The following is a 25611-nucleotide window of genomic DNA, read 5'->3' as shown; positions in this document are numbered from 1 at the left end:
GCTCTTTCCAGGAGCGATCTGCTACGCTCTGTTTGGCCGTCTCAGCTCTCACGGTGTTCCGGGAGAGCAATCCCAGACAGGTGCTCTGAGCCAGACAGTATTCCCATATAAACATTTGTGGACCCAATTCCCAGCCAGTCCTCAGCAACAGCATTCTGTTCCCATTCACCTGTCACGCTTCAGTAAGAACACAAGTCATGTCTGTCCACCTGTTAGCTTAGGTAATGGTCGACTACTTTACGGGAACACACACAAATGCTCACAAACCCATGCATGCAAGCAGCATGCAGCTTCCTGAGGATTATCTCGCTGTGGTCAGTTTCTGCCTGGCTTGGTAAGGCTCATTTCCTGCCCAGCGTCTACTCTCTACAGGACCACACGTAGCTGACACACTCAGCCGGGCACGCTCTCTCAGAGCATATGCATAACCGGTCACTGTTTATTGGTGTTTTATTTCCTCATTTCTGTGTCTTCCTACATGCCAGGGAGTGTTTATGCAGTTCAAGGCCGCCACTCTCAACTCATTTAGGTCGATTTTAATGGACGCCCAAAGCCAAGGAGTCTCTTTTCACCCATTAGATCAGCAGTTCTGGCTGGGAAACGTCGCAATTTGCAGTTTCATTTCACTGTTGTTCTCCCTCCACCCATATATATCTCTTTCACCTCTTAAGCTCTCACCAGATTACTCATTTTATTCACAATAGTCCACATTTTCACTTGAAATCCCAAAGTCTCTTAGTCTCCCTCTGTCTTAAAATCACTCACTCCATTTATTTTCACTGCTGCACTTTCCCCCCCCCTTTTTTTTAGCTCACACTTTGCTTTCTCCCTCCCCTTGCTCTTCCTTTTGATTTGTTATGCAAGATGTCTCATTAAACAACTTCAAGAGCAAAAGTTTGCCTTTCTCTCCCTCCGCTCCCAGTTGCCTCTTTGTGCCTCTTTCTTCCTTCTTCTCGTCATCATTCTTTTCCTTTTCTTTGTGTCTGTGTGTTCATGCTCAGCAGAGACTGAAAGGAGCCCCCAGAACAGAAAAGTGTGGGTGTTTGTGAACACGAATGAGCGAGAGTGTGCCTGCGAGCCTCACTCTCCCTCTTTGCTGGTGTCTGCCATTAGGGTGTCAGTGGCAGAGTGAATTTATTTGCTGTGCGGTTACTGGGCTAATGATTGATGTTGCCCCAGCAAACAGTAAACCAATTAGAAGGCTGATGTAACGTCATTTTAAAAGCCTCCTAATCACGTTGCTCTTGAACCTGGGACCCGGGCCTTCCCTAATGAAGATTTATACTGGATCAAAGGAGAGCCTAACGCCATTAACAATAGATTGTATTCCACCAAAAATCACATTAGGACTTTTCTGCCCACCCCGTTCCCTCCCATCAGGCCCCTGCTAAATATATCTGCTGATTACAAGTGCAGATGCACAGAGGAATGGAGAAATGAGGAAGAACGGGAAACTGCGCGGAGAAGGAGAGACTTGGCTCGCGGTGGCTAATTGTTAAGAATAAATGTGTAAGCTGATGAACAAACTCATCACTGCTGATGTCTGTATTTATGTGTGTGTATACGGGGGAGAAAAATGGTTGCAACGGGTGCTGATATAAGCACGCGGGGCCTGTAACAGCCAACAAGAGAGGGCCCAATAATGAAAAAGAATACTCCGAGCCCGGGAAACTAACTAGCAAGCCCTCGCTACAGTGGTCCTCCTGCCAGCACTTAAAATTCATCATCCACCTTAGCTTTCACTTTCCTGCAGATTAATATTTTCACACGGAAAACAAGTGCAGACACCTACTCACTGGCAACCTTTCAGGGCTGTGCAGACTGCAGGGGTTGCTTTCACTTGCATCATTGGCTTCTGGACTCAGATGACAAAGGTGGGAGGGTTATTTTTAAGATATTAGAGATCAACAATTGTCAACAATTGACTCTGTCAAAACAAGTTAGTGAAGGTTATTTTCTCCTTCACTGGAGTTTTTGTGTTTTGTGCTGTCAAACTAGCTTCAATTTGACAATTCTTATTGTTATATGACCTAAATATGATGTTATTAACTTTTGGTTAGAATCCTAAGCCATAACGTCACAATTTTATTTGAATTGTATAATGTATTATGTGTATAATATAGTGTAATTCTGAATGATGATGGAATTTGCTCTGAATAAGAGAATAATATCTGGATCTGGAAACCTTTAAAAAAAATCCCGATACTGTCTTATGAGGTGTCTTTTGGTCATGATCTGGAGCTGAATTATGAAAAAAGAAATATTACATTTGTCTGGTTGATTTTGATGTATGTGTGTTCTTGTACACACATGTGACCTATTCAAGGGTTGGTTAAGGCTAGAATTGGGTTTAGGTTGTTTTGGGTTTTGGTTGTGTGTGGGTCTGTCTGTAAAATACAGATATGATATAGACAGATCAACCAGAATTATTAAAAGAATCACAACTATTCAAATGATAAGAATACGTACTGTATATTTAAATGCACCTTTACAATATTTTTAAGAGTTTTACCAGCTAAGACTGAACCTCTTCATGGTTTGAGGCTGTAAGTTTCCATATTTTATATTTTTAAGCAGGAATGGATTCTGTCACCGATCATGCATGTAGGCCTCTGAACTAAAGTACGATTTCACGGGATTCGATGGAAAAGCTCAACGTTTGACCGCATGCACTGTAAATCCTCCGAGCAGTTGTGCTCAGAAAAGAAGAGGAGGTGGGCTTGAAGTCCATTTGGTCTGATTCCAAGCCCTGCGAACAAATGCTGACTTCAGAGGATTGCAAAAAAGCCAAATGGTTAAAGAAACGAGATCTGACATTAGATTAAAGCAAAGGATCGCTGGCATTTTACCGAGCGATGGCAAAATCTGATCAGGAAATGGTTCCGTGGTGATGGATGACAGACTGATGCATCAACGAAATGAAGTGAAAGAGAGAGAGACGGGCGGATGAGAGGAGAGGTGTCTTACCCGTGGCGGAGGACTGGGCACGGAGCATGTATGAGTCTTCTGGGTGGGGCTCCAGGTGAGAGTGGGCGGAGTTTTTCTCCAGCAGGGGCACCTGGCACTCCCTGATCGGTGGAGACGGGCCGGGGGATGGGTGGTGGGGGGCAGACGAGGACGACGGGAGGGATGGAGGGAGCAGTGAGGAGGAAGAGGTTGGAGGGAGGGGGCGACCTGAAGGATGGTGGGAGAAAAAAATGAAAGAGGAAAGAAGGGGAAGGCGAGCCGTTAGACAAAACAGATGGTAGTGACTGACAGTGAAAGAGGCACGTTCACTGACAAACATTCATTCTTCCAGCTTATTGAAACTGAATGAGAAATTTCTGCTGTGAAAGAAAAACAATGTCTCGAATGTTTGTGACCGGAAATGTTGCCTGTATATAAACCCGGAGCGTCCAGCCCCGGTCCATGGAGGGCTCTTGTCCTTCTCTGTCCTACCAGGCAGAAAAGGCTTTCACCAAGAAAGGTGGCATCCCAGGTGAAAGCTTGTCCACCTGGTAGGACAGGAAACCCGGCTGGATTATGGCCCTTGAGGAACTCGAGCTAGACACTCTTGAAAGGATTCAGTACTCTAGCAGATAAATACTGGAGTATTGATCATTTTTAGAATGACTGTCATATTATTTTTTTTATAAAAAATGTTTGTAAGTCACTGTGCCAAACCTTCTTCTTAAAACATTGGTTTATCCAAAAACTGGTTCCATTGTCCTCTACATGGTAAGACAAGAGAAAGTTAACAGCCAAGTCTTTAAATAGTGGGAGCCATGGGACATGTGGACACAATCAGGCTGTCCCATACACCAGAGAGCAAAGACAGGGATGGAAAGATTTAACTCGACTCTCCAAAGGTTTGGAATCAAGGACAAAGACAAATCTAATAAATTCTATTTAGAGACTGCTCAAAATATAGAATAATTATATCTTCCATATTTGCAGCTCAATCAATCAACAATACTGTAGGAATGAGGCCACCGAGTCCAGTGAATCCACCCAAGGACTTAGGTTATTACTACTCCTAATTAGCTGACACTTTGACACACTAACAAATCATTTCAATGGATTTCTGCTTTCATATTTACTTTATTTTATGTGCAAAAAGGCTTAAAAGAAAATGTTTTACTTGCTCTTCACTGCTGCTTTTTCCTTCACCTCCTGAACTTAAATTGTAAAAGAAGGTTGACAAAACAGTCAATCTTGTCCTTACTTCTACAAATTGGAGGAGGGGGGGTTGTTCAACCAAGAAATGGCAGGAATTACAATGCACAGCCACTCCTTTCACTGCGCCTCTACCTCTCTTTTCGTAGTTCAGCCAGGAGAAAGAAGAAAATAAAGAAAATTTATGAAACCGCAAAGAGAAAAAAAAGCAGAGAAACGGAACATTCATCACTACACCATTTCATTTTTTGGCTAGGTTCCTTTTCTTACTAAGGTGTTTTTTTATTGAGTCTTCAGAGTGCACATGTGACGCTATTGTCTGCCTGCATTCTTCCTCCCATCAAAGAATATTGACAGCATATAAAGTGACAGAATCTGCAATAGATGACCCAAGAGGGTCTTTCTTCCCCAAGACAAGGGTGCAACCTGCTCCCGCTCAGACAACGGGACACGAGTGACACACAGGAGAGGACATTTGAGATACAAAGTGGTGGCTCAAACCCAAATTCGCCTCACTCGGCACTACAAGGTCTTCTGAAGAGTCCTTCACCAGGCAGTGGCTCCAGAGAAGAGGAGGACAAGAATTTGACAGTGGATTCTTCATAAAGAACAAGTTGCACTGTTTTTTTCTTTTCCTGCTCTTTTTACGCAGTATAGAAAGACTCAATTTTCTGCGTGTATCATCTATGAGGTGTTTATTCATATAAAACCAAGTCAGGGGAGAATTTTAGTCTCTTTTGACAGGAAATTCCAGCTTTTTACAGTGAATAATTACAGAACAAAAAAGGTCTGTTTAAAAGCAAGCCAAAGTTTACTCTACTTAAGTTTCTTGTGTTGTGTTTTTTTTAAATACATTTTTTCTAAGCACTAAACTGAATTGTCGCACGCTGATTTTCATTTGCACTGTGTGATAGTGAAAAACAATTCAGGCAGCAGAAGAAACGTTTGTGTCAACGTGTAAAATATTTTTTTTACACTCGGAGTGTGACTGTGAGGCAGTGCTGCGGCAGTGATATGGGAGGAGGGGAAGGGGGGGGTGTAATAGTTTCTGGCTAACTCCCGCTTCAATATGAAGTGCATCAATCATTGAAAAGTTGCACTTAGCAGAAGTGCTGCTTTATAGAGATATATTTAATAGAGGGGAGGCAGGGTAATGTCTCTGTCCTGCCGTCCAAACTGCTCCAGCCCAGAGCTTTGTGTCACAGAAACCAGAGCTAAGATCGATCCAGACCCCCACGTTAACTACACCCCAGAGAGATGCTGGCCTTGTCTTCCGTTTAGGTATGTGTGTGTGTGTGTGTGTGTGTGTTTGCTTTTGTCCAGTCAATCTCATCAGGGCAAACAGAGAAAAATAGATAAACAATGGCAAAGCAAACACTGTGGCCAACGGCGGGGGAAAAGGAGAGCAGCAGGGTGGGACGTGAAGAGAGGAGTGGTGGGTGATAGAGAGACAAGGTCAGGGGGTAACCGAGGCAGGAAGGAAGAGAAAGAGAGAGCAACAAAGGCAGGCTGGAGCGCGCGGTGCTGTGTGGGAACGACGGGGCCGTATGAAAAGTGGTAGAAGACAGCACAAGAGCATGATAATTAGGAGATTGGGTCAATATGAAAGATGGCAGGAGGAAATAATCAAAGAGTCAATGTGGAGTCCATCCAAGAATCCATGGCTAGAAAAGAAACAATCGCTTCAATCGATGGCGATTTTAGCTTTTTGCATATTTTGCTGCTCGTGTAATGAGGCTGTTGCCGACAATAGACTGTGAAGCATTCATCCAGGTCAAAACAGTGTGTAGCTGCACCTTTAAGACTGTTTAATTGCAGTTGCGTGAGTTTATTGTGTGTGTACGCTCTTGTGTGAGCTTGTGTACATACAGGATGCGAGTGAGGATATTAATATTTGAAACGACTTTAATTACAAAAAAGAAGGGGGGGGGGAGAAATTGCACTAGTTGGCCAAAAGCAATTAAGGGAACTTTAATCTCCTTAGCAATTATGCTGTGGGGCATCCTTAACTCAGTCATTTCTGCCTGCTACATTTGGAGAAAGGTCAGTGGAAATTGCTTTGTGTTATTAGAACCCCGCAAAAAAAAAAAAAGAAAAAAGAAAAAAAAACTTTAAAATGTGCTCACGTGGCTCTCTCGACCACTTGGCGGTTCGTTCCCCGGCCATCTGCCCGCGGTCCCCGAGTCCTCCTCCTGGTGCCCACGCCTGACTCTCAGAAGTTTTCTCACAAGCGTTGATTAGTGTGAAGAAATCAGTGTGTCATGGGGACAAAAAAAGACTGTGGCACCAGCCAAGCCCCTCGATGATTCGGTTGCCACATATAAAGCAACAATGATCGTTATCTGTTCGAGCCACAGACTTGTGTGGGTTGCATGTGCGTGAGCGTCTCCTGTTGCTGGTTGCCAGGTTGCTTAGTGTGTCTATTTGATCATTTCATTAAAAGCTTTTTGTCTATTGTTTCTCCATGAGGCGATTCCTGACTGCACAGCGACTCTTTTTCTCTTCGTCCTTGTCCCCTATTCCGTCCTTTCCTTCTCGTGTCCATCCATCCGTCCACCCATCTGGTCAGGGTGAGGAGAGACGGGCCGAGTGGAGCGGTGTGGAGCGAGGGATGGAGCGACAGCTGGAGCCCAGTCAGACAAGGAGAGACAAATTACCCCTCTAACGAGGACCATTCATCATCGCTTCATCTCTCATCCCTCCCTTCCTCCACACCTCCATCTGAAATACAGCGCACCTGGATGGCAACTCCAGGAGGAAAAAAAACACAACCCCCCCAAAAAACTCAACTTTTACTCTCTGCATTGTTCCCATTCAGTCGTAACTCACGCTGCTACGGCAATCAGCGCACTCTTCTATTAAGATGAGGGGAAATAACGAGGAGAAAGCGCAGGAAGAAACAGCAAGATAAGGGAAACGCAGGGGGACTGAATGAGCGGTATATGCCGGGAAGAGGGAGGAAAAAGACACTGACACACCCATGCTGGCACGTGCGGAGACTCATTACCATGACTGCTGTCAGCACAGATGTTGAGCTGAGGGGGAGCTGTCAATCAGTGCGGGCGTGTGTGTGCGTGTCGGCTTCTGACAGTAATCTGAGGGCTATTTAGCGATGACAGCTGCTGACACAATGCACCCTTTTCTCTATTTATCTATACAGTGCAGCCCATCTCCATCTCATCTCTCTTCCTGACCCCCCCACTCTCAACTCCTCGCCTTCAAGTTTCACTCTTTCACCCGTTTCTTGATATTTCACATCTCGCCGGATTGGTGATGAGAGGCACACCTGTTGTCTGAGCGTTCGAGCAACAAATGGGTGCCGCTCGCCTATCCAGGAACATTCGGAGCTCGCCTACTCATTTCTTCCTCCAGCAATAAAAAGAAGGGCATCATAAAAGGAGTAAAATGGAAGATGGGAGAGGATGATTCACTGACACATTTTAATTAATAAAGTTGGGGTTTCACAGCCTAAAGCGATGATTGTATCACAGGCTCGTTCTTTGATGTGTAACAGAGCATCTGGGCTCTTCGCAGTGTTCACAGATATTCCACATCTTTATCTCCGACTCCAAGTTGTGGAAAATGCTGCTGACCGTCTTGGGCTTTCATGCAAAATAAAATCTGCTCTGGATTTCAGGTTTTACCTTATATACTTGCATATTTCTACAAGAAAACAGATTTGTTTGATTTTTTTCCACCCTTTTGAAATGGTTTAGTGTCAATATTGGTTTTTTGAGGATCTAAAAGCAAAATTGGATGGAATTATATGATAATTTTTTGTTCTTCAAATTGATTGTTCTCGGTCCAATCCATACAGATAACCGTTAGCTTTTCTCCAAAGATCTTTTTCTGAAGATAAGATAGTGGTAAAACAGGTTCCACAAATATAACTGAGAAGGCGCCTAAATATTCATCATCATCAGAAAAAAATGTTGAAGGAATACGAAAGGAACTATTAAATTGTGAAATTGTGGCAGCCTAGGGTTGTCATTTATGGTAGATTCTAATTTGTTAAAGTAAACTTCCAGTAAGAAATATTACCTCACCCCCAGGTCACATGACTGCATATTATGATCTTATTGATTTACATTCGTAAATAACGATAACAAAACATCAACCTCTTCCACATCCAGTTTGAGCTGTCTTATGTATAAAGATAGATGAATGATAGTGAATTACAACTGTTACTTCATTCATCCACAGAAGTCCAGCGGATTTTTTAAACAAGAAAAATATCATGTAATAACATATCTATTAAGCATTTACTCATTGCTCCGTTTACTCTTTCACTGGGGCTTGACATTAACAGATGGCTTATGACAGCTATGAATTTAAACCATCTAAACAGAAGCGCACAGCATTCTGCATAGACATTTCAATATTTTGCAGAACTGAATCCTAAAAAAAAAGATAAAAAGCTGAGCACAGGCAGAAAACCATCCTTTTTCAGCAACAAGGTCCTTCAGAGGAAGACTTTTTTTTTACATTATGACGAGAAAACATTGAATAATATCCCTTGACCTTTGCATGTCACAACACACGTAAGAAAAACAGGGACACAATACACAGTCTCGCAATGATCGCCATATAACGAAGGTGAATACATCTACTTGTCGCACCACACTACACCGAAGGCTGACCCGCTGTAAGACTGATGCGAGGATGAAAGCATAGCATCTCTGAATGATATAAAAGGTGGGATCAGAAGGTTGCGCCTCACTCTCAGCTCATTCAAGTAACTTTTTACAGTCTCACTTGTTTCATACATAGAGATGAGTAAATACATAAGTAACGCACTCAACCTCTTCACCCGGGTGATATTCAAACACTGCAAACTCTGTTGCTGAAAAGTCCAAGCCCGTTAGCTTTGTGTGTGTAACATATTGCATTAGGATTCTAAGACACATGTATGTTGTGTGCTCACACACATAGATCCCAGTATCCATTCCCTTATCTCTAAATATGCCCTGGAATAGCAGGGGGAGAGATCACATCTGTCTTATCATGGTGTGTGTGTGTATGTGTGTTTGTGTAATTAATGTGCAAAATCACTATCAAAGCATATACCACCGTGCTTCTGCTGCTGTGTATAAAAGCTATGGTAATTTAATTTGACAGCAGGGGAGAAAAATGGCATTTGGAAACTAGAAAAAATATAATCTGTTAAAAATAATAATAACTGAAGTACAGAAAAAAAATGAAATGCAGTAAAAATACAGTTAAAATAAACTACCGTCGCAATAGTTGATCTTCTGCCGAGGAATACATGCTGTAACTCGAAATTAAATGGCATCCTGTTATTTCTACCTTTATTATTCAAATTATGAAACACATCAACAGCAGCTGCGCAACAACCTACGAGCTTTTAATAAAAATTCAAGTGGCACATGAAAGTAATTTTCTCTTACGGAACTCAAGGGTTTTAAATAGAAGCAGATTTTAGGCCGATTCCCCTCACTTGAAAGCAGTTGAGAGTCAAATCAAAATGTACACACTCCGGTTGTTGCAGTTGGTAACACTTGGCAAAGATCCGAGCGCGGCAACGGAAACCTTGTAGCAACACTGGGAATACCGTCGCCGGATGATCTCGTATCTGGAAAAGCTGTATCTGCGCGGCTGTTATCTCGACAGCAGAAAGCTTTTAGATGCTGCAGTGTGAAAAATCAGCAGAGTGAAAAGCTGGTAAGAGCTTTCCCTCTAAGATCTACTGCTGGAAGAGCTTGCAGATCGCTTAGCGACACGAAAACACGGAGCGGACAACACATCATGGACAGACTCGGAGAGGGATTACTATAAAACTGCAGGGCCTACGGTAAAAACTAGACTATTATTTTTAGGTGCTTCTCGCAAAACCATCTCTGATTACAATCATGCACATTGTTCAGTCAAAGGCCAACGATTTACAAGGAGACAGTCAATTAACACTTGACTGACCATCAAACTACATAATGCAATTGATTAGAGCTTAAATCTTGGACCACTGAAGCTTAAATGAACAATTTAACTTTCATTACTCTCTTAAACCCCGTGAGGGCGTGTAATCATGCTGATATTTACCACCGATTGGCAAAAAGTGCCGAACATTAAATGGTAAAGTGTTTGGCCACAGCTCCATTTCCTCTTCTCAGGTTACAGGGCCACCATAAAACACAGGAACTATAATGAACAGTGTTAGTCATTTAAAAACTTGTGGCAAGTGTATACATTATTGAAGGTCCATTTCAAGTTTCCTCTATCAAGATAAATCAGAATTTCAGAGATATTTTCTGACTACATCACAGAAGCTGCAGCTCCTGCTTCCATGTTAATGTTCTAGGAAATACGCTCCGACTGCCATATAGCGCCGTCGGTCGGGGACATAAATTTGGCAGTGTTGTTCTTGCTTCAGCCCTCCGGACTGTAGTTGCACAGGGGGAGCACAGGGGGAGATTTATTCACCCCCGGGGCTGCAACAGTGGGGCAAAGTCCCTTTATATCAACAGCAGGATGAAGGGACACACGTTTCTCCCATGGAGTAACGGTCTTTATTAATTATCAAGTATAACAGGCATTATTACCACCCTCTCTCACACTTGTGTACACACTCTGAGCTGCATACCAGCACACTCACACCGCTGTCTCGCCGCTCTTTTATCGCCCACTCAGTCACCTTAAAATCACATTCACACACACTTCGCCTTTTCACAAGACCACGTCACGGCAAGAACACAATAACTGGTTGTTGATTTCGGCTCAGTTTTGATCGTTTGGATAAAAAATGGCCAACGCTGGCCGATATGCCGATTCATTGGGCACCCCTAGGATAGTCAGATAAAAAGAGCAAGAATTAAAAAAAAAAAGTACAACAAGAAGGTGTACAGAATACAGAGAAGCCAATTTTCAGAGTAACGGTGATCGCTGTTCCTAGCATGTCGGTCCAGTCCAGGAAAACATGGGGCAACAGCAAATGAGCAGTCGAGTGAATCAGGAGAGAAAAAGAACAGAAAAAATGGCAGAACTACGAGGGAATGGTTAGCGATCTATGTTTGCCTGGTATGCAGATCTGACAGTCTGTGACCTTGTGCAGTCAGAGATTGCATGTTCTAACATCATCTCATGAATAAAGTCAATTTCATCACCTTTTTGATGGTATTTTATTTGAAGGGTAAGAATGAGCTGCTGGTGGTGGGGAGGCTGAGTCAGCAGTGCCTTCTTCCACGCTTTGCAAACACGTGCACACAAGCGGAGAAGGGGCCACTTCCGCGGGGTTGATATATTTACAGCTGGTGGGGAACGGCTGAAGCTCGTTCCTCAGAGGAATCTTGCCTGCGTTTGATGTTCTACAACCCTTATTCAGAGTAACAGCAGAAAAAAAGGACACGGAGCTAAACCCGACGCTAAGCCACATTGTATTCCCTCTAACTTACTTACTGTTGGACACTGCTTCCGTTCGGAAGGTGCACGGGCTGCAGACTCCACACTCTGAGCCAAATATAGAGAACAGTTCCAGAGTAGTCCGTGCCCAGAGACGTGTATTATTTGCCAAGAGATACAGCAGCTTGGAGGTATAATTTCTCTCTCATCTCCACTCTGTGTCCTTTCTTTTACATCCATGCGCCAGAAGGACACTCGCACAAACAGCAGAAACAAAAGGAAAACCTGCGTTACACTGGCTCTCCTCAAAGGTCTGATTGATATTGTTTAAACATTTACTCCAAAAACGTCCACCGTGTTTAAACATCCACCGTGCATCACTGTATTTTGAAGTCTTAATGACTCGAAAATACTGCAAAGCGGCGCTGCGGCGAGCTTGTTCAGCTCTGTTATGCTAAAGATGGGGAGGACTGTGGCCATTAAAGATAAATTATGAACAGTACTTTGGATTTGGAGAATGGTGTCGTGAAAGATACCAATTTACTCTCCCTGTGATTAGCTGATGTAGTTGTGTTGACACTTGTGTTAAGTTTAGATTTTCGGTATTTATCTCACAAGCATTCTTTCATTGAACTGCACCTTTCAAGCTCCGTTTCTCTTGAAGACTGAGCTCAGGAGGCAGTTCTAATCACTGATTGCATTATTAAGCACTACTGGAGAAAGGGGAAAAAAACGATATCACACAATAATTACTTGCAAATTGCAGAGCTCAAACGGAACGAAAGGTGCAGTGCACTTGTTTTGAGGCCCGTTTCCCTCTCATTCCCATCCTTCTCCTTGTAAACATGCCGAAAAGGCTCGGGAAAAAGAGAAGATTACCGGATAACTGTGGGCTGTCCTGGCAGGTCGGCTGTAGGTAGCTGTGCACATGTGAAGGATCGGACTGACTCTCGTGCATCATCTATTTAAAGCTTCTATACTGCAAGGACACGCAATCAGCACCTGGTTTTACAATCAGCACAGCTTGCATCAGCTGACATCATCTGACTCATAGGAATATTGCAGTCCCCATGCTGATGGACTCCACGTGCAGCCATGCGCTGAGGTGTAGATCTATTGTGCGCGTTTGTGTGAGCGTGTATTTTTGGAGCGCTTGTTTGTGTGCTCATTCTGCACAAACACCCTTGCAAACGTGATGCAACTCTCCAAGGCACCACCTGCAAAAATCCATCCGGCTGATAAACAGTCGCGGCCCCAGCCAGGCAGAAGACTAAGAGTCAACCTTGGGCTATTAGTCTGAGCCCCTTGTGAAGGCTAGACCTCAGAGACAAATAATAAATGTTAATCTTTGTAGGACGGAGCAGAGTCAGTCAGTTTAAGCTGGGAGCATCAAATGAGATTTTTAATTACTGCATGACCTGGGGTATATTAGCACATATTAATGAGGATCATTAACCTAGAGGTAACTAAGACCCCTCCTCCTTAACTACAACTGATAGCACCTCCACTGTCTGACATTAGACTATCAGTGTGTTGCTAGTCAGTGAAGCGTACCCTCTGCAACTCTTTAAAAATACATTGCTGAAGTCCTTGCATCAGTTTCTTTCCTTCCCTGCAGATGAATCATACAGCAGAAATCTGTGTCAAAAACAAAAACAAACATACAAACAAAAAGCATGTAGGACGATGGTTTTCATTTTTGTTTGTCTGTTGCAGATGAAGGAGGAGGAAAAGTTCATCGCTTCATCTTGGTTCATATTTGGATCACAGAAGATAATTTAAAAAAGAAAGAGAAAGAATTTAAAGTTTCAGAGGATAAAGAGGGCACCAAATGGAAACAATGATTCAGATTCAGATCCTTTGGAACTTCATCGGTTGAACCGAAAGAGGAAGAGGGTCCATTTTGTGACCCCATCCTGCAGTACACACACCCTGGGCAGTATTGACGTGACATCCCATTACCCAGCACCCCCCAACCCACCATCCACCTCCACCCCATTACAACCATCCCTTTCTTCAATCCTCTTGTGTCAACCCAGGAGTTGCACTACCATTAGGCTGCGGTCTCCCTGGTGCTGAGGCTGATGCAGGTATCTGTGAGCAGAACAGCTTGTGAAATCCGCTACACACACACACATGCACGCTTGCATGCACACAGACTTTTCAACCTTATCTCTCACTTTGTCCACTTCTCTCTGTTCCTGTCTCTGGAGTTTATCTTTTCATCTTTACGTCACCGCCCAGTCCCTCGACTGCCTGCAATAAACTGACTGTAGCTCTTTCCGCATGACATGGACCTAAGCTGAAATGATGGGCCCCACCCACACCAACATTTTATTTTACTCCATGTATTGCTGCTTCTGCTCGGGCCAATACACCAACAGGAATCAAGTTATATGAATAAGATATTCAGCGGGTGAAGGTTTTCACTGGATATATAAAGACAACTCAACTTAAGTCCCGAATCCAGAGATATAAAGAAATGCGGCAGTTCTGGGTGGTTACATGAACAATGGGCCTATCACATTACTAGGCTATTTGGTATGCTGCTGCTGGTATAGAATAATGGGACATGCTGTTGTTCTCTTGCACCCATTTCCATTAAATAATATGATGGCGGTATGGCTGAATGCATCATTTTTTTCGCACTGTGTGTGAGTTCTGGACAATGGCACGAGGGGTTGTGGTGGATATTCTGTTAATTTGCATGTCCTGACGCGAGGATCTTCCTTCTGCACAGTGTGCAGTTAATTGCCATTCCCAGTGGTCGTCAGGAGAGCGCAGGGCTCCTGTGGGATATCTGCACTTTCATTAGACTGATCATCAGGCTGCAGCACCAAGAGAGGCCCTGTTTCTCTCCTTTCATCACTTCCTTTCAGCTGGCAACCCCCTCCTTCTCTTATTCTTTTGACCTTATATATGTCTTTTTTAATACGATAAATCAAGTCAACCACAAACCACATCCGCATTTTCTTAAAAGTGTTTACTTGGCTTAATGGGCTCATGTAGAGAAAGGACAGAAGGCATGAAAGTTCTCGATGAGCTGGACTTGAACTCATCAGCTCACCCCTATATCATCGCTCAATGGTGTATCCCGCTCCCTCGATTTGTTATGGCTTATGATTTCACTGCCTCCCCTCTCATCTTTCAACATTTCTGTCACTTTACCCAACCCCCTCTCTCCCACCCCAACACTTCACCCCTCAACACATCCTCTCTTCATCTGGCACATTCTTTTTTTTCTCCTCTCTCCCCCCAATTCCCATCAGCCTTCCTTTCGTCATTATCTCTTGGTTAATATTCGCACTGTCTCGATCTCGAGAGCAAGTAGTTCTTACCCACCGGGGGGTAGGTCTGCTAACGTTCCAAAGACCCCTACAGACATGTAATGCCCCCTTTGCTCTCCATCGCTCTCTCTTTCTGCCAACCCTCCCTTTCTCTGCAGTGGATGAGAGACACCAGCTGGAGGAAACAGAGAGAAATGGGCCCAATTACAGCATTGGGAACTGAAAGTTGGCTAATTAACTCTAATTTGCTAACAAACTGGTTTTTCACCAAGAATCATCTCTCTCTGTCACATGGCACACACATACATGAGAAAACGCATTAGCATGGGGAGCCAAATATAACAAAATAATGCTGCAATACACATTTACACAACCGCAGGTACACACGGGTTCACATGCCCACGCAAAATGTGCATGGACCCACTTGCGCAGCTGTATTTACCGCGAGGGCAATATGTTGATTGCATTAGAGTGGCTGATTATTGCACTGTGACAGTAAAGGAAACAAATGTCTTTCATAGCCAGGCATCTATCTCAGCGAGAGGGCTTCTAGCAACAGACTATGCCATCCGAGCAAATGACTTTTCTGCACCCAGCTATGAGACAGGACAGAGGGCAGGATGAGGAGGCGAGGAGGAGGCACAGGGGAGAGCACACAAGAGGAAGGGGCCGACTGCAATGTGCGGAGAGAGCTAAAAAGTTTGTGGAAGCAGATAAACGAAATTGGAATATTTCAAATTGGGTTTGGGAGGTGGTCGAGAGAGGGAGACAGGAAGCACTTTCATGGTTTTTGCTTTGAACTAGTTTTCTATAACAGCAGACTGGTGGTTGGAGGCAACAACAATAGCTTTGTTGAGAGGGAAAAAAAGGGAAATCTTGTTTGGAGTACACAGACAGAAACTCTTCACAATGCAGAGATTGTGGGATGTTCCTTAACTCAGTTGTATGTGGAGGTGTAGGCAGCACATGAAAGAGAACAATGTAGATGTTCAGTTACCGGAACAGGTGTCCAGTGGGTCTGCGTGCACACACACACAGCTTAAAGAAAGATGACTTCAAGCTGTTCTAAGTAAAGATAATCATTTGAACCATAAATCATGAAATACTTTTACATTACGGAACACATTTTATACACAATAATACCCAATAATCTCTTAAACCACAAATACATGCATGTGATGTACAGAATCACATTACACACACTAGATCACTGTTGCGCGGTCCTTCTCAGTGCATGCTTCTTTCCATGTCAACTCATTTTTCTTTATTGGTCTCTGGCTATATCAGAGCTTACTCTGCTTTATGATCAACTGCTGGCTCGCACCATTTCTCTGATCCTCCTCGGTCTCCTCCTTCTCCTCTGGTACCATTTCTGTCACCAGCACACCTCATTAATGATGCTAATAACCCAAGTAATAGAGGGCACTAGTCACAGTGCACATGTGTGTGACCACACACTTGGGAGAAGAGTGTGTCTGGGATGGGGAGATGAGTTTTCCTCTTTGATTCCATTTCTCCGGCTGGGCCCTGAACCGCTCCTCCGCCCGGTGAAAATCCGATAGAAATGCAATCACAATCAGTTAGATTCCGGACGAGAATGGACACACACACACACACCCACACCCATTCACACACATGCACATGCACATAAACATACATATTCCACTCCACTGCAAGGGAGCCATGCAGAAAATTGTTTTGGACATGGTGATGAGGAGAAGGGGGTCTGGGGTGTGGTAAAAAGGAAGGGGGGGCTTTTTAATTTACATTTTTAATGTATAATATCATTCAAAGAGGGAAAGTTAGGCATCTCATTATACTGCTACTTTATTACACACAAGGCACATCTGTCTGTGTCCCAAAGTGTCCCTGAAAGTACACACATGCACATAAACACATGTGAACAACCTGCTGGGCCCTCCAGCCATAATCTAAACCTGTTAGAAATGGGACTTGTCCTCTGATACCATAAATCTGGTGTAATAAACACTGTCCGTCCAGGTATCATCAATCAAGCGTATGCTCCCGGGCACCACCCCGGTCACATGCCTTCCAGGGGAGGTCACTTTGGCCCAACTTAAAACAGACCTACTCTTGTGGCTGCAGGATTTTTAGAACCTTAAAAGAAATGAGAAAAACTTTAAATAGCCGATGAAATTTAGTATCACCTGACTGGAGATGAAATCGATCTAAACCAGTACTCACCATTCATATCAATAGTAACCTTGACTCTATGAAATGGCTCATGACTATGAGCTGCATATGCTAACATTACACAGGTGTGGAGCCTTCATGCTACTGCCCTGACATCTAAAGTTTCCCACATTGTCAACAGTCCGCTCTCTCGCTGCCTTCGCCCTCACATTGAGGAAAATGTGTCTCCTCACTGTGACAAACACTAACATACAAACACCCCCCCTTCCATCATTGAAAATGACATATATGTGGCATGTGAGTGTCATGTCACAGCAATGTAATCAATTTCCAGTGATATCTTTTTCACAGTTAGTGCAGAGATTTCGAGAGACTGTTTCCAGCTTTGACTATTCTCAGTACTATCAGGACAAAGATGGATGGTTTTCAAATAAAGATTCTGGGCCTGCTTGTTTGCTCTCCCAATCTGTTGTTTTTCCAAAAGTGAGCAAACAGTACAGTAAATGCTTCACAGCCGCAAATCAAAATCTCAGACTTTCTAAACTTTTGCTCGGCTCAGTCAAACAAGATATGCTTCCCTTTTGGCGTCGCCCCACCTCAGAGGACACAGACAATGAGGTCATGCCAACATGAGTCTGTGTGGCCCCACCGGCCCAGGGGGGTTCCTGCAGCCTGCCTCTGTCGGTAATAATCATCGTTAGAGCGTCTGTCGCGCTGATGTGACGCCACAAGGATCAACCAACTGCAGGAACACTGGTGGTGATTCTTCTAATGGCGTGTAAGCGCAGTGTTGCCTTTAAATACAAGGAACCATCTGGCTCACTGCAGCAGCTCCATCAGAATGGTGTTTAGTGGCGCTTCCTTGTTGCTGCAGATGTACATCTGATGTACATTAACAACATCTGTTTGTGTGGACTGCAAGGACATCTGCATGTGTCAGCAGTGATTTAAACGTTCTCTAAATTGGAGTGTGAGTTGTCGCAGCGCTTAAGTACCATCCGTTTAGCATCCGTCTAAGTTGGATGGATGCTGATTTAAAGAACAAAAACAACATGGCTTAAAAAAGATCTCAACCTCTTGTTATTCAAATTCAAAACCTGCTTCTTTTTTTTTAAAATCATATTGAATGGCAATTTAAAATCAGCTGGATTTGTGTCGGCGCTCTGAGATCCTCCTGGAAAGGCGGCCTCGTCAAAAAGTGTAGCTTCACAAAGATAATGCAAATGTACGGGTTTGAGAGTAAATCTGACGCTGCCCTTCCGCTCCTTCCTCCTCTGTTCTTCCACGCTGCCTTTTGTCCTCTACACGTCTCCTGCCGTTCTCAAAGGCTGTGATGGCGCTGTGGGAGTCCGATCACCACTGAGTCCACTTGCATGCACGCACAACAAACACACTCATGTTCACACATACGCAGCAATTTTCCTTTGTCCTGTAGGGGAAAAAGAAAAGCTCGCTGGCTGCATTAAAAGTCTTTGAAGATACTAAAAAGGCCCACAGGGGAGAGAGTGAGATGCTTCTGCAAATCAGAAGAGTGTGACAGCTTCCACCTGGCTCTTTAGGTAAAATTGACCATCTTTTTAGTCAGGTGATTATTATTGTCTTCCGTTCAGGATGTTGTTGAGCTCATGATGGCTCCGTCCACACGCCCACCATCTCTTTGTCTGGATTCTTCTTTTCAAACTCAAAGCAAAGTCATTTCTCCCCGACACCCCTGAGAGGGGAGAGCCAAACTTTTAAAGGCAGCCAAACAATAAACCACATGTACTCATGTTTCTCTATTAAAAGACGGGCTCGTGCACGGGAACGCCTCAGAGAGACGTAACGGAATTCATGATATTTATTCATAAAGGCAAGTTTAGAGCAAGCGCCCTCGGTACTTGAGCTCAGCAGGGTGGAATCATCCTAGAGTTAGTCACAACACAGGCAGATGATGGGCATTATGGTCAAACACACCCACTCACCCCCCACACACACAGACACACACTTTGCAGCTTCTGTGACTTGGCCTCTTTGAAACATTTCAATTAGCTGCAGAGGACGGTCTGGCTATGCCTCCCATCTGGGATTACTGCGGTCCAAAAAGCAGACAGATGAACGGACACCCAGAATGACAGACAGGCTGATGGCACTCAACACTGATAGATTCAGAGGAATGACGAGGGTGGGTTGAAATCAGAACACAGTGATGAGTATAATCAGAAGAGGCAGTGAGCTGTGCCTTCCGTGGAATTCCAATATGGTCATGGAGAGCATATGGGTGTTCTCTATTTCACTTTCTGTTGGCATTACACCTCTGGCTCTCCTGTTATATAAGTCTCCTTTCTCTCTTTGGAGAGAGCATATTCCTCCTCACCTCTGCATTCTGCTTGAACCCATTTTTGTTTGAAGCTATAGGGAGACATACACAGAACTGCAGCAACAACAAAATTCTCCACGGACTCAGAGACAGGAGGGCTTGAGGAAGAGCCTCGTGCTACCTCTGATGCATGCACACACAAACACACACACGCACACGCGCACACACGCGCGCAAAGACTCATCATTCTTACTATTTCAGCAATTTCTCCTTTTATAGTTTCCAGAACGATACTTTTACTGTTCCCGTACGGAAGTCGTTACTGAAGAACGCTGGGGGAAAAGAGATCAATGCAAAAAAAGAGAAAGAAATTGCCAAGGGCAAACTAAATTTCTCCCTCTGTCTATCTGCTCACCTCTCTGTCCATACCCTTCGTCATCCCTCCCTCATCCTCCCTCCATCTCTTTCTCCCTATCATTCTCTCTCTGGTGGAGGATAGTAATCCCATTAGGATCAATATTCCAGGCGAGTGAGCATCCTTTCACTGCAGCAATTACAAACCTTTAGAGACATAAAGGAGAGCATTTCTTCACAGCTTAGACCATCAATCAACTATTTAGCTTCCGAGGCAAAAGGGTGGTGTGTGCCCATGTGTGTGAGTTCACACGCGTGGCTCTGGATTCAGCAGTATTTTTCCGTCGGCACTAGTGAAATGACTGTTGGGATTTTCATCTTATGGATCCTATTATAGGTGTATGAATACATGAGAGAGCTTCTTAATGCACACTTCCTATCTGGCGGTGCAACAAGGCCCTATCAGCTCCCTTATGAATGCATGTATTAGCATTGTCCACAGGATTTCACAGACAGCTAAGCTGGGGTATTTACCCAGGGGTTAATATTTCATGCCTTCACGCTGGTCCGATCCCATCCGCCCTTCCTCAATCCTCATCCTCTCCATGGAATCACGGCAAGTTGATTCTGCAGCATCAAGTCAACACCGCGCAGAAGTATAAAACACTCACTGTGCTAATTTAACAGTCTTTTGAAGAGAAATCCTTGACAGCCTGGGAATTTCCCTTGTCATTCCCTTAAAAAATATCTCATGACCATTCATACCAAAGGCAGCCTTGCTCTTTCTACATGCTTCTAATAAGATTCTCTCTCTCCTCCCCCTCCTCTCTTTTTCTCTAATGAGGTGGCGTGACTGACAGCAATGGTGAGGGCATATCACTTCTCATCTTGTCAGCACTGTGGCCACTTGTGCCCCTCAATGTCACATGGGCTTCTCTTTGCCTGAAGGCCGATGGGTTCCATCTATCTAAATGCTCCACAACCCCTGCCCCCATCTTGCACGTCTCGTCCTCAGATAGAGGCAACCTCCATTCGGCCACGTTCAGCCGGCGAATTTGATGGCAGGCTCTCCAGCGCGGTGCAGATTCAGACCAAGAAGAGATGTGAACTTTATCAGAAGACTTCAAACACACCATATCCCTGTAATGAAAACGTACTCTGTGTGTGGGTTACAATCTGATAGAGACTATAACAATTTAATTAGTTCTTTACTGGAGTGGAAAATAGAAAATGCCATTTTGTAGGGCTGATGTGGGTTACAGCAGCTTTTAAAACAACAACCGCAAAAATATTAAAGCTCAAAAATAAACACCCTGGAAATGACAGATCCCAATGGTTTGCTATTTTTGTCAGAGCTGCATCATAGCCTGTGGCTCACACTGTCAAAATGATCATTCTAATTCTTAGCCATGAAAGAATTCAATTAGACTATCATTAGACCAGGCTGATGATGAGGTTCTGTTTATCGTTAACTTTACATTATTTGATTCTTCATTTAACAGGGAGCGCCTCATTTGCTGATGATCCATTTTAAGTACTTTTCTAAAAGTTTCTTTGGGCTCTAAATGGGGACTTTATCTATCTCTAGGAAACCATAAAATGGGTCCATATTCCTGTATTTGACCCATGCTTTGTGCTTTTACTCAGTGCAAATACAAGTTCGCTGTCTTTCTGGCTTTATTCAGAGGCTCGTGTGAGGCATATGAGAACATTTTTTAAAAAGCAACGAGAGCGGAAGGAGGTTTTAACTGGTGGTTTGTCCCTGTAAAGTCACGAAAAAAATGGGATATGGAGCAAAAATTGTGCATGCTTCGATGGAAGAGCACTCGTGTGAGCAACATAAGGGACTTGATGGCACTTGTGGTGGTGGATTAGCTGTTACATCCCTAACAGAAAGGGATAGCGGGAAAGAAGAGGGTAATGCTGAGCCCTCCTTTTGTGACTTCTTCCTTCCTACAACAGTAGACAGAGGAACAGATTGACTTCTCTAAGGCCAGTACACTCTGTTCTTTATTCCTGCTTCAGTTTTCAAACATTTAACACGCCAGGAGGGGGCTCTACTGTAGTTTGGAAAAGTCTGGGATTGAATTTTGGCTTTGCACCCTCGCCCCTGCTGGTGAATCCCTCTGCTAAGATGAGAGCGCATAACCTTTATATTCCAAACACATTTTCTCACTTTCAGCATGCACATATTCTCACATACATATTAAACACGAGTCTAGAGAAGGTCCCATACCAATCCCCCACTTGTTCCGCGAAACCCTGGAGATGGAGAACACAGGCTAACAAGACAGTAGGGGATGAAAACAGGTTGGGAGACAGCAGCGCTGGATAAAACTATGACAGGGTGGGAGACTTTCCACAGAATCAAACTGCGCATATTTTCATCTTTGCTCATAGATCAATTCCCACAGGACGTCAGTATGCCAAACCAAAGGCCTGCTGCGTCTGTTTACTCTGGGCTTCAAGAGAGGAGCCTGAATCAAACTAATTTTCAGCAAAAGAGAAATTATATCTCCTTTGATACCACTGTGCGTGAGGGCTGAATTTGCTATCAGAACTGCATCATCGAGCAGATAAGTCATGTTCCAATACTCTTCAGAAGCTGCGTGTCGACTCAACAGACGTGGATATCGAGATTGTGCAGTTTAAATGTGGAAAATTACCAAGCCACACAGAAAAAAATAAATAGGACGATAAAATAAATATATTTAACATTTGTTATATAAATGTAATGCATAAATGATAAATCAGGTCTGAGTGGCCATGGACAAATGGTGTGATAACTGCTGATCGCATCTCCAGCCTCACATACTCAGAAGCCTGGAACTCAAACATTAGCTTTAAAGTTTGTTTATCTCGCCGCACACCTTCCCAATTATAATGCCAAGAGTGTCGCTTCTGTGAATCCGCAAGCAATTTTCCAGACAACAACCCAGCAAGACAAATTTAGGCAACATAAATGCATGGACATTTAAAATGGTAATATGGTTCTGCTTTGCCGTTCGCTCCGTTCATTTCCTGCTGGTTTCTGCTTGTTAAGTGTATGCATGTGTGTATTTCGGTGAATAGATATGTGCTGACAGTCTGGCAGCCTCCATCAGAGCCCTGCATCTCTGTCAGACCGCAGGCCCACTGACTGATGAGGGGAAGAGCAGCAAAGTGGAAAATGAGGCAGGAAGAAGGAGGGAGAGGATGGAGGTGTGGTAGGAGAGAGGAAATGGGAGGGGGACTGGACCTCAGTACGGAATCAGGAAAAGGGACTGGAAGGTAAAAACGGGTGTGACTGCGCCAGCAATGTGGTGGGAGAAGAAGAAGGTGTCATGGGAACGTGGTGACAAATAAACAGGCTAAAAAAAGAAGATGAGGCTGATTTAATAGCTGCTGCATGTATCTTTGTCTTGTTTGTTCGAGGGGGTGCTGAGTGGCAGGGTGTAATAAGAAATGTGACCTATGATGAGATGCAGAAAGATTTCAGAACTCACATGCAGATGAGCTCATGTATGGAGGCCATGAAGAATCATTTCCTATTGATTTGGAAGCTTCTCTGGCATTTGTGGAGTAATCCATGACTATCTCACTCTGTTAAAATTATGAGAAAATGTAGAAAACAAAGTTTATATAACCTAAATTAAATATGGATAGAAGTCCTTAATTTACTTCTTGCAGAACTGTTTTAATCAGAATATGAAGCTACTGAAACAAGACATCTTTCAGGGAATATTTCTGTTTTTTTCCTCCGTTTTTTCTTGATTGGGGTCACAGGGAGGATGCTGGAGCCCATCCCAGCTACATATGGGTGACGCCGGGGTACGCCCTCGAATGAGTCGCCAGCTCATCGCAGGGCCCTATGTGACCATTTGGGGGTTAGGTGTCAAGCTCAAGGGTACCTTGGCAGCGTTCTGAAGGTGTCCTGGCATCTCCTCATGCTACACCACACCAGCCATTGTTTTGTCTGCACTGGGGCTTGAACCCTCCACTTCTCAGCCAAGTTCCCTACAGATTGAGCTACCACTGCCCTTTTTCCTTCGTCTTCTTTTTTTGAAAACACTTTGATACAAAAATGAACAATAAACTAAGAGATGGGGGAAATCAGTTGCTGATTCTCCTCAGGGGCCCTGCAGCTCTTGCCTGCAGGAGCCAATCACAGTGCAGACTCGTGGCAGCCTTCTGAATTTTTCCAGATGGTGTGATTGTGTGATTACCAGACAGGAACCACTCTGTGTATCTGTTGTGCAGATTATCTCACAATGGCGTCCTGACATCTACATCCAGCATCTGTAGCCGGCTTGTCGTCTGAAATCAACATGTTCTGCTCCTTTGTGAGTGCCCCACGTCGTCTACCCCGAGCTGCGGATGCATGTCAAAACACACAGGTGTTGGAACAGTGCTGCCTTTAATCCACGATGATTTTTTTCCCCTTTAAGCTCATCACATGTTCCTAAAAACAGCAGCTGCGCTGTGAAAAAGTAATGATAATCCATTACACTGCTCGCTGCTTCTGCAGCAGCTGAGATTGCTGTGGGATACATCACAATCCTTGGCTTAAGTTCAGGTGGATAAAGGTTTTGGTTAATGGCAGACTTTCATTGGCTCTCTCAGCCATGGGCTGACTAACTCACCTGTCATTCTTTTGGAATCTTACCATGATCTTATCAAGGCAAAATTGTTACTCATTTTTCACTTCATCCTCTTCCACAATGACACTCTCATACTACGTTTCTTGGCACCCCGAGTGTGGTTTGATGCTGCTGCACTCATGACCGTGTGCTTCACATTTTCATGATGTCTTCCCTGAAGCTGGACATTGCCAATCTCCACGGTAACAGGGTGGGTCACTCAGCAGGACACTTGTCTATTGGACCTTATGATTCTCAAGACCCCCCTCCTCCTTCTCTGGACCTGACGGCCGCACCTATCTCTGACTCTGTCCACAGGTCCTTCTAGGTATGTGGGTTAAATTCTCCCCCTCCTTTCTTTGTCTTTTAGATTCTTTTCCTGTTCTGTTTTTCTCATGTTTTGTTCCTGTTGTTTGATTTGATTATCATTTCCTCCAGACTGTGAGTCTTGGATTGGTACTGCACTACAACTGTGGACTGAATGAAGTGTCTGTAAATGCCGTCTGGTGTCTGAAATTGCCTTGGAGTCCTTTATTGGTTCAATTATGTCACCCTCTGTCATGACAGTTTGTGTGGACTGTTATCTTGCTGTCCTGGCATGTCGTAAGGTGAAATATTTGGTCTGTGCTCCACTGTGATGGTGCAGGTGGTAAACCTCCAGGTTCACTACAAAGCCTATTAATTGATACTAAACATGTGTTAAGAGCAAGTGTGGAAAGATCAAATGTAGCAGAGAACTGCACAGAACACCCAGAGGTATGACACGCCTGCCGAGTTCACGTGGTCCTCTGTGCATGTGTTCACATGGGAAACGTATGAGTGGATACTGTTAACATACAGGGAAAGATGAAAAAGCGTGGCTTGACCTTGAGGCTCTTGCTTAAAGTAAAGCGGCATCAACAACAACGGGGGCAACCCGCCCGACTAGGCACCAGCCTGTAACAAGCTCCCTCTCCCACCTTGTCAGTGCTTTTTTGTTTGCAGGAGAGATCAGATGAATAAGCTCACAGGAAGCCTATAGGAGGACCAAACAATTCAAATGCCAGCGGGGTGATTGATTAGCTGACCTGACCTGGACTCCTGCATCAATGAAATGGATCATGAAAGAACATCAAAGGGTGTGTCTGTGTGTGTGTTAGAGAGATTTCTAATGTTGCTCTAAAAGGACGGTCATAGAAGATAAACTGTCAGATTTGCAGTCAATTATTAATGAGGTTGTTTGGTATTTAAAAGCGAGGGAAAGTGACACTAACATCCTTCATCTCTGCTTTATTGTCCATTTCTATCATCATATACCCTGCCACCCACTCTCTCAACTGTTACCTCAAGGCAACCCAAGCATAGATGTGCTATTTCTGCTTGTTTGCCTGCTTTCTCATGGATGAGCACAGTT

At 44.0% G+C, this 25611-nt stretch overlaps 1 protein-coding gene across 16 annotated transcripts in view; it reads right to left on the bottom strand.

Moving 5' to 3' along the window:
• tenm2a (teneurin transmembrane protein 2a) overlaps positions 1-25611 on the bottom strand; it is a 176394-nt gene that overhangs the window by 52601 nt on the left and 98182 nt on the right. For 11 of the 16 annotated variants that reach the window (XM_057042742.1, XM_057042745.1, XM_057042744.1 and 8 more), the window contains one exon: positions 2968-3174. The exons of the other annotated variants lie outside the window; for them this stretch is intronic. In XM_057042742.1, coding sequence (XP_056898722.1) covers positions 2968-3174 — 207 coding nt within the window. The remainder of the gene's footprint in view (positions 1-2967; positions 3175-25611) is intronic. 16 annotated transcript variants of the gene reach the window in all.

The sequence above is a fragment of the Takifugu flavidus genome, chromosome 9, assembly GCF_003711565.1.
Source record: "Takifugu flavidus isolate HTHZ2018 chromosome 9, ASM371156v2, whole genome shotgun sequence".
Taxonomy (NCBI): domain Eukaryota; kingdom Metazoa; phylum Chordata; class Actinopteri; order Tetraodontiformes; family Tetraodontidae; genus Takifugu; species Takifugu flavidus.
This window is presented reverse-complemented; position numbering and strand designations above follow the sequence as displayed.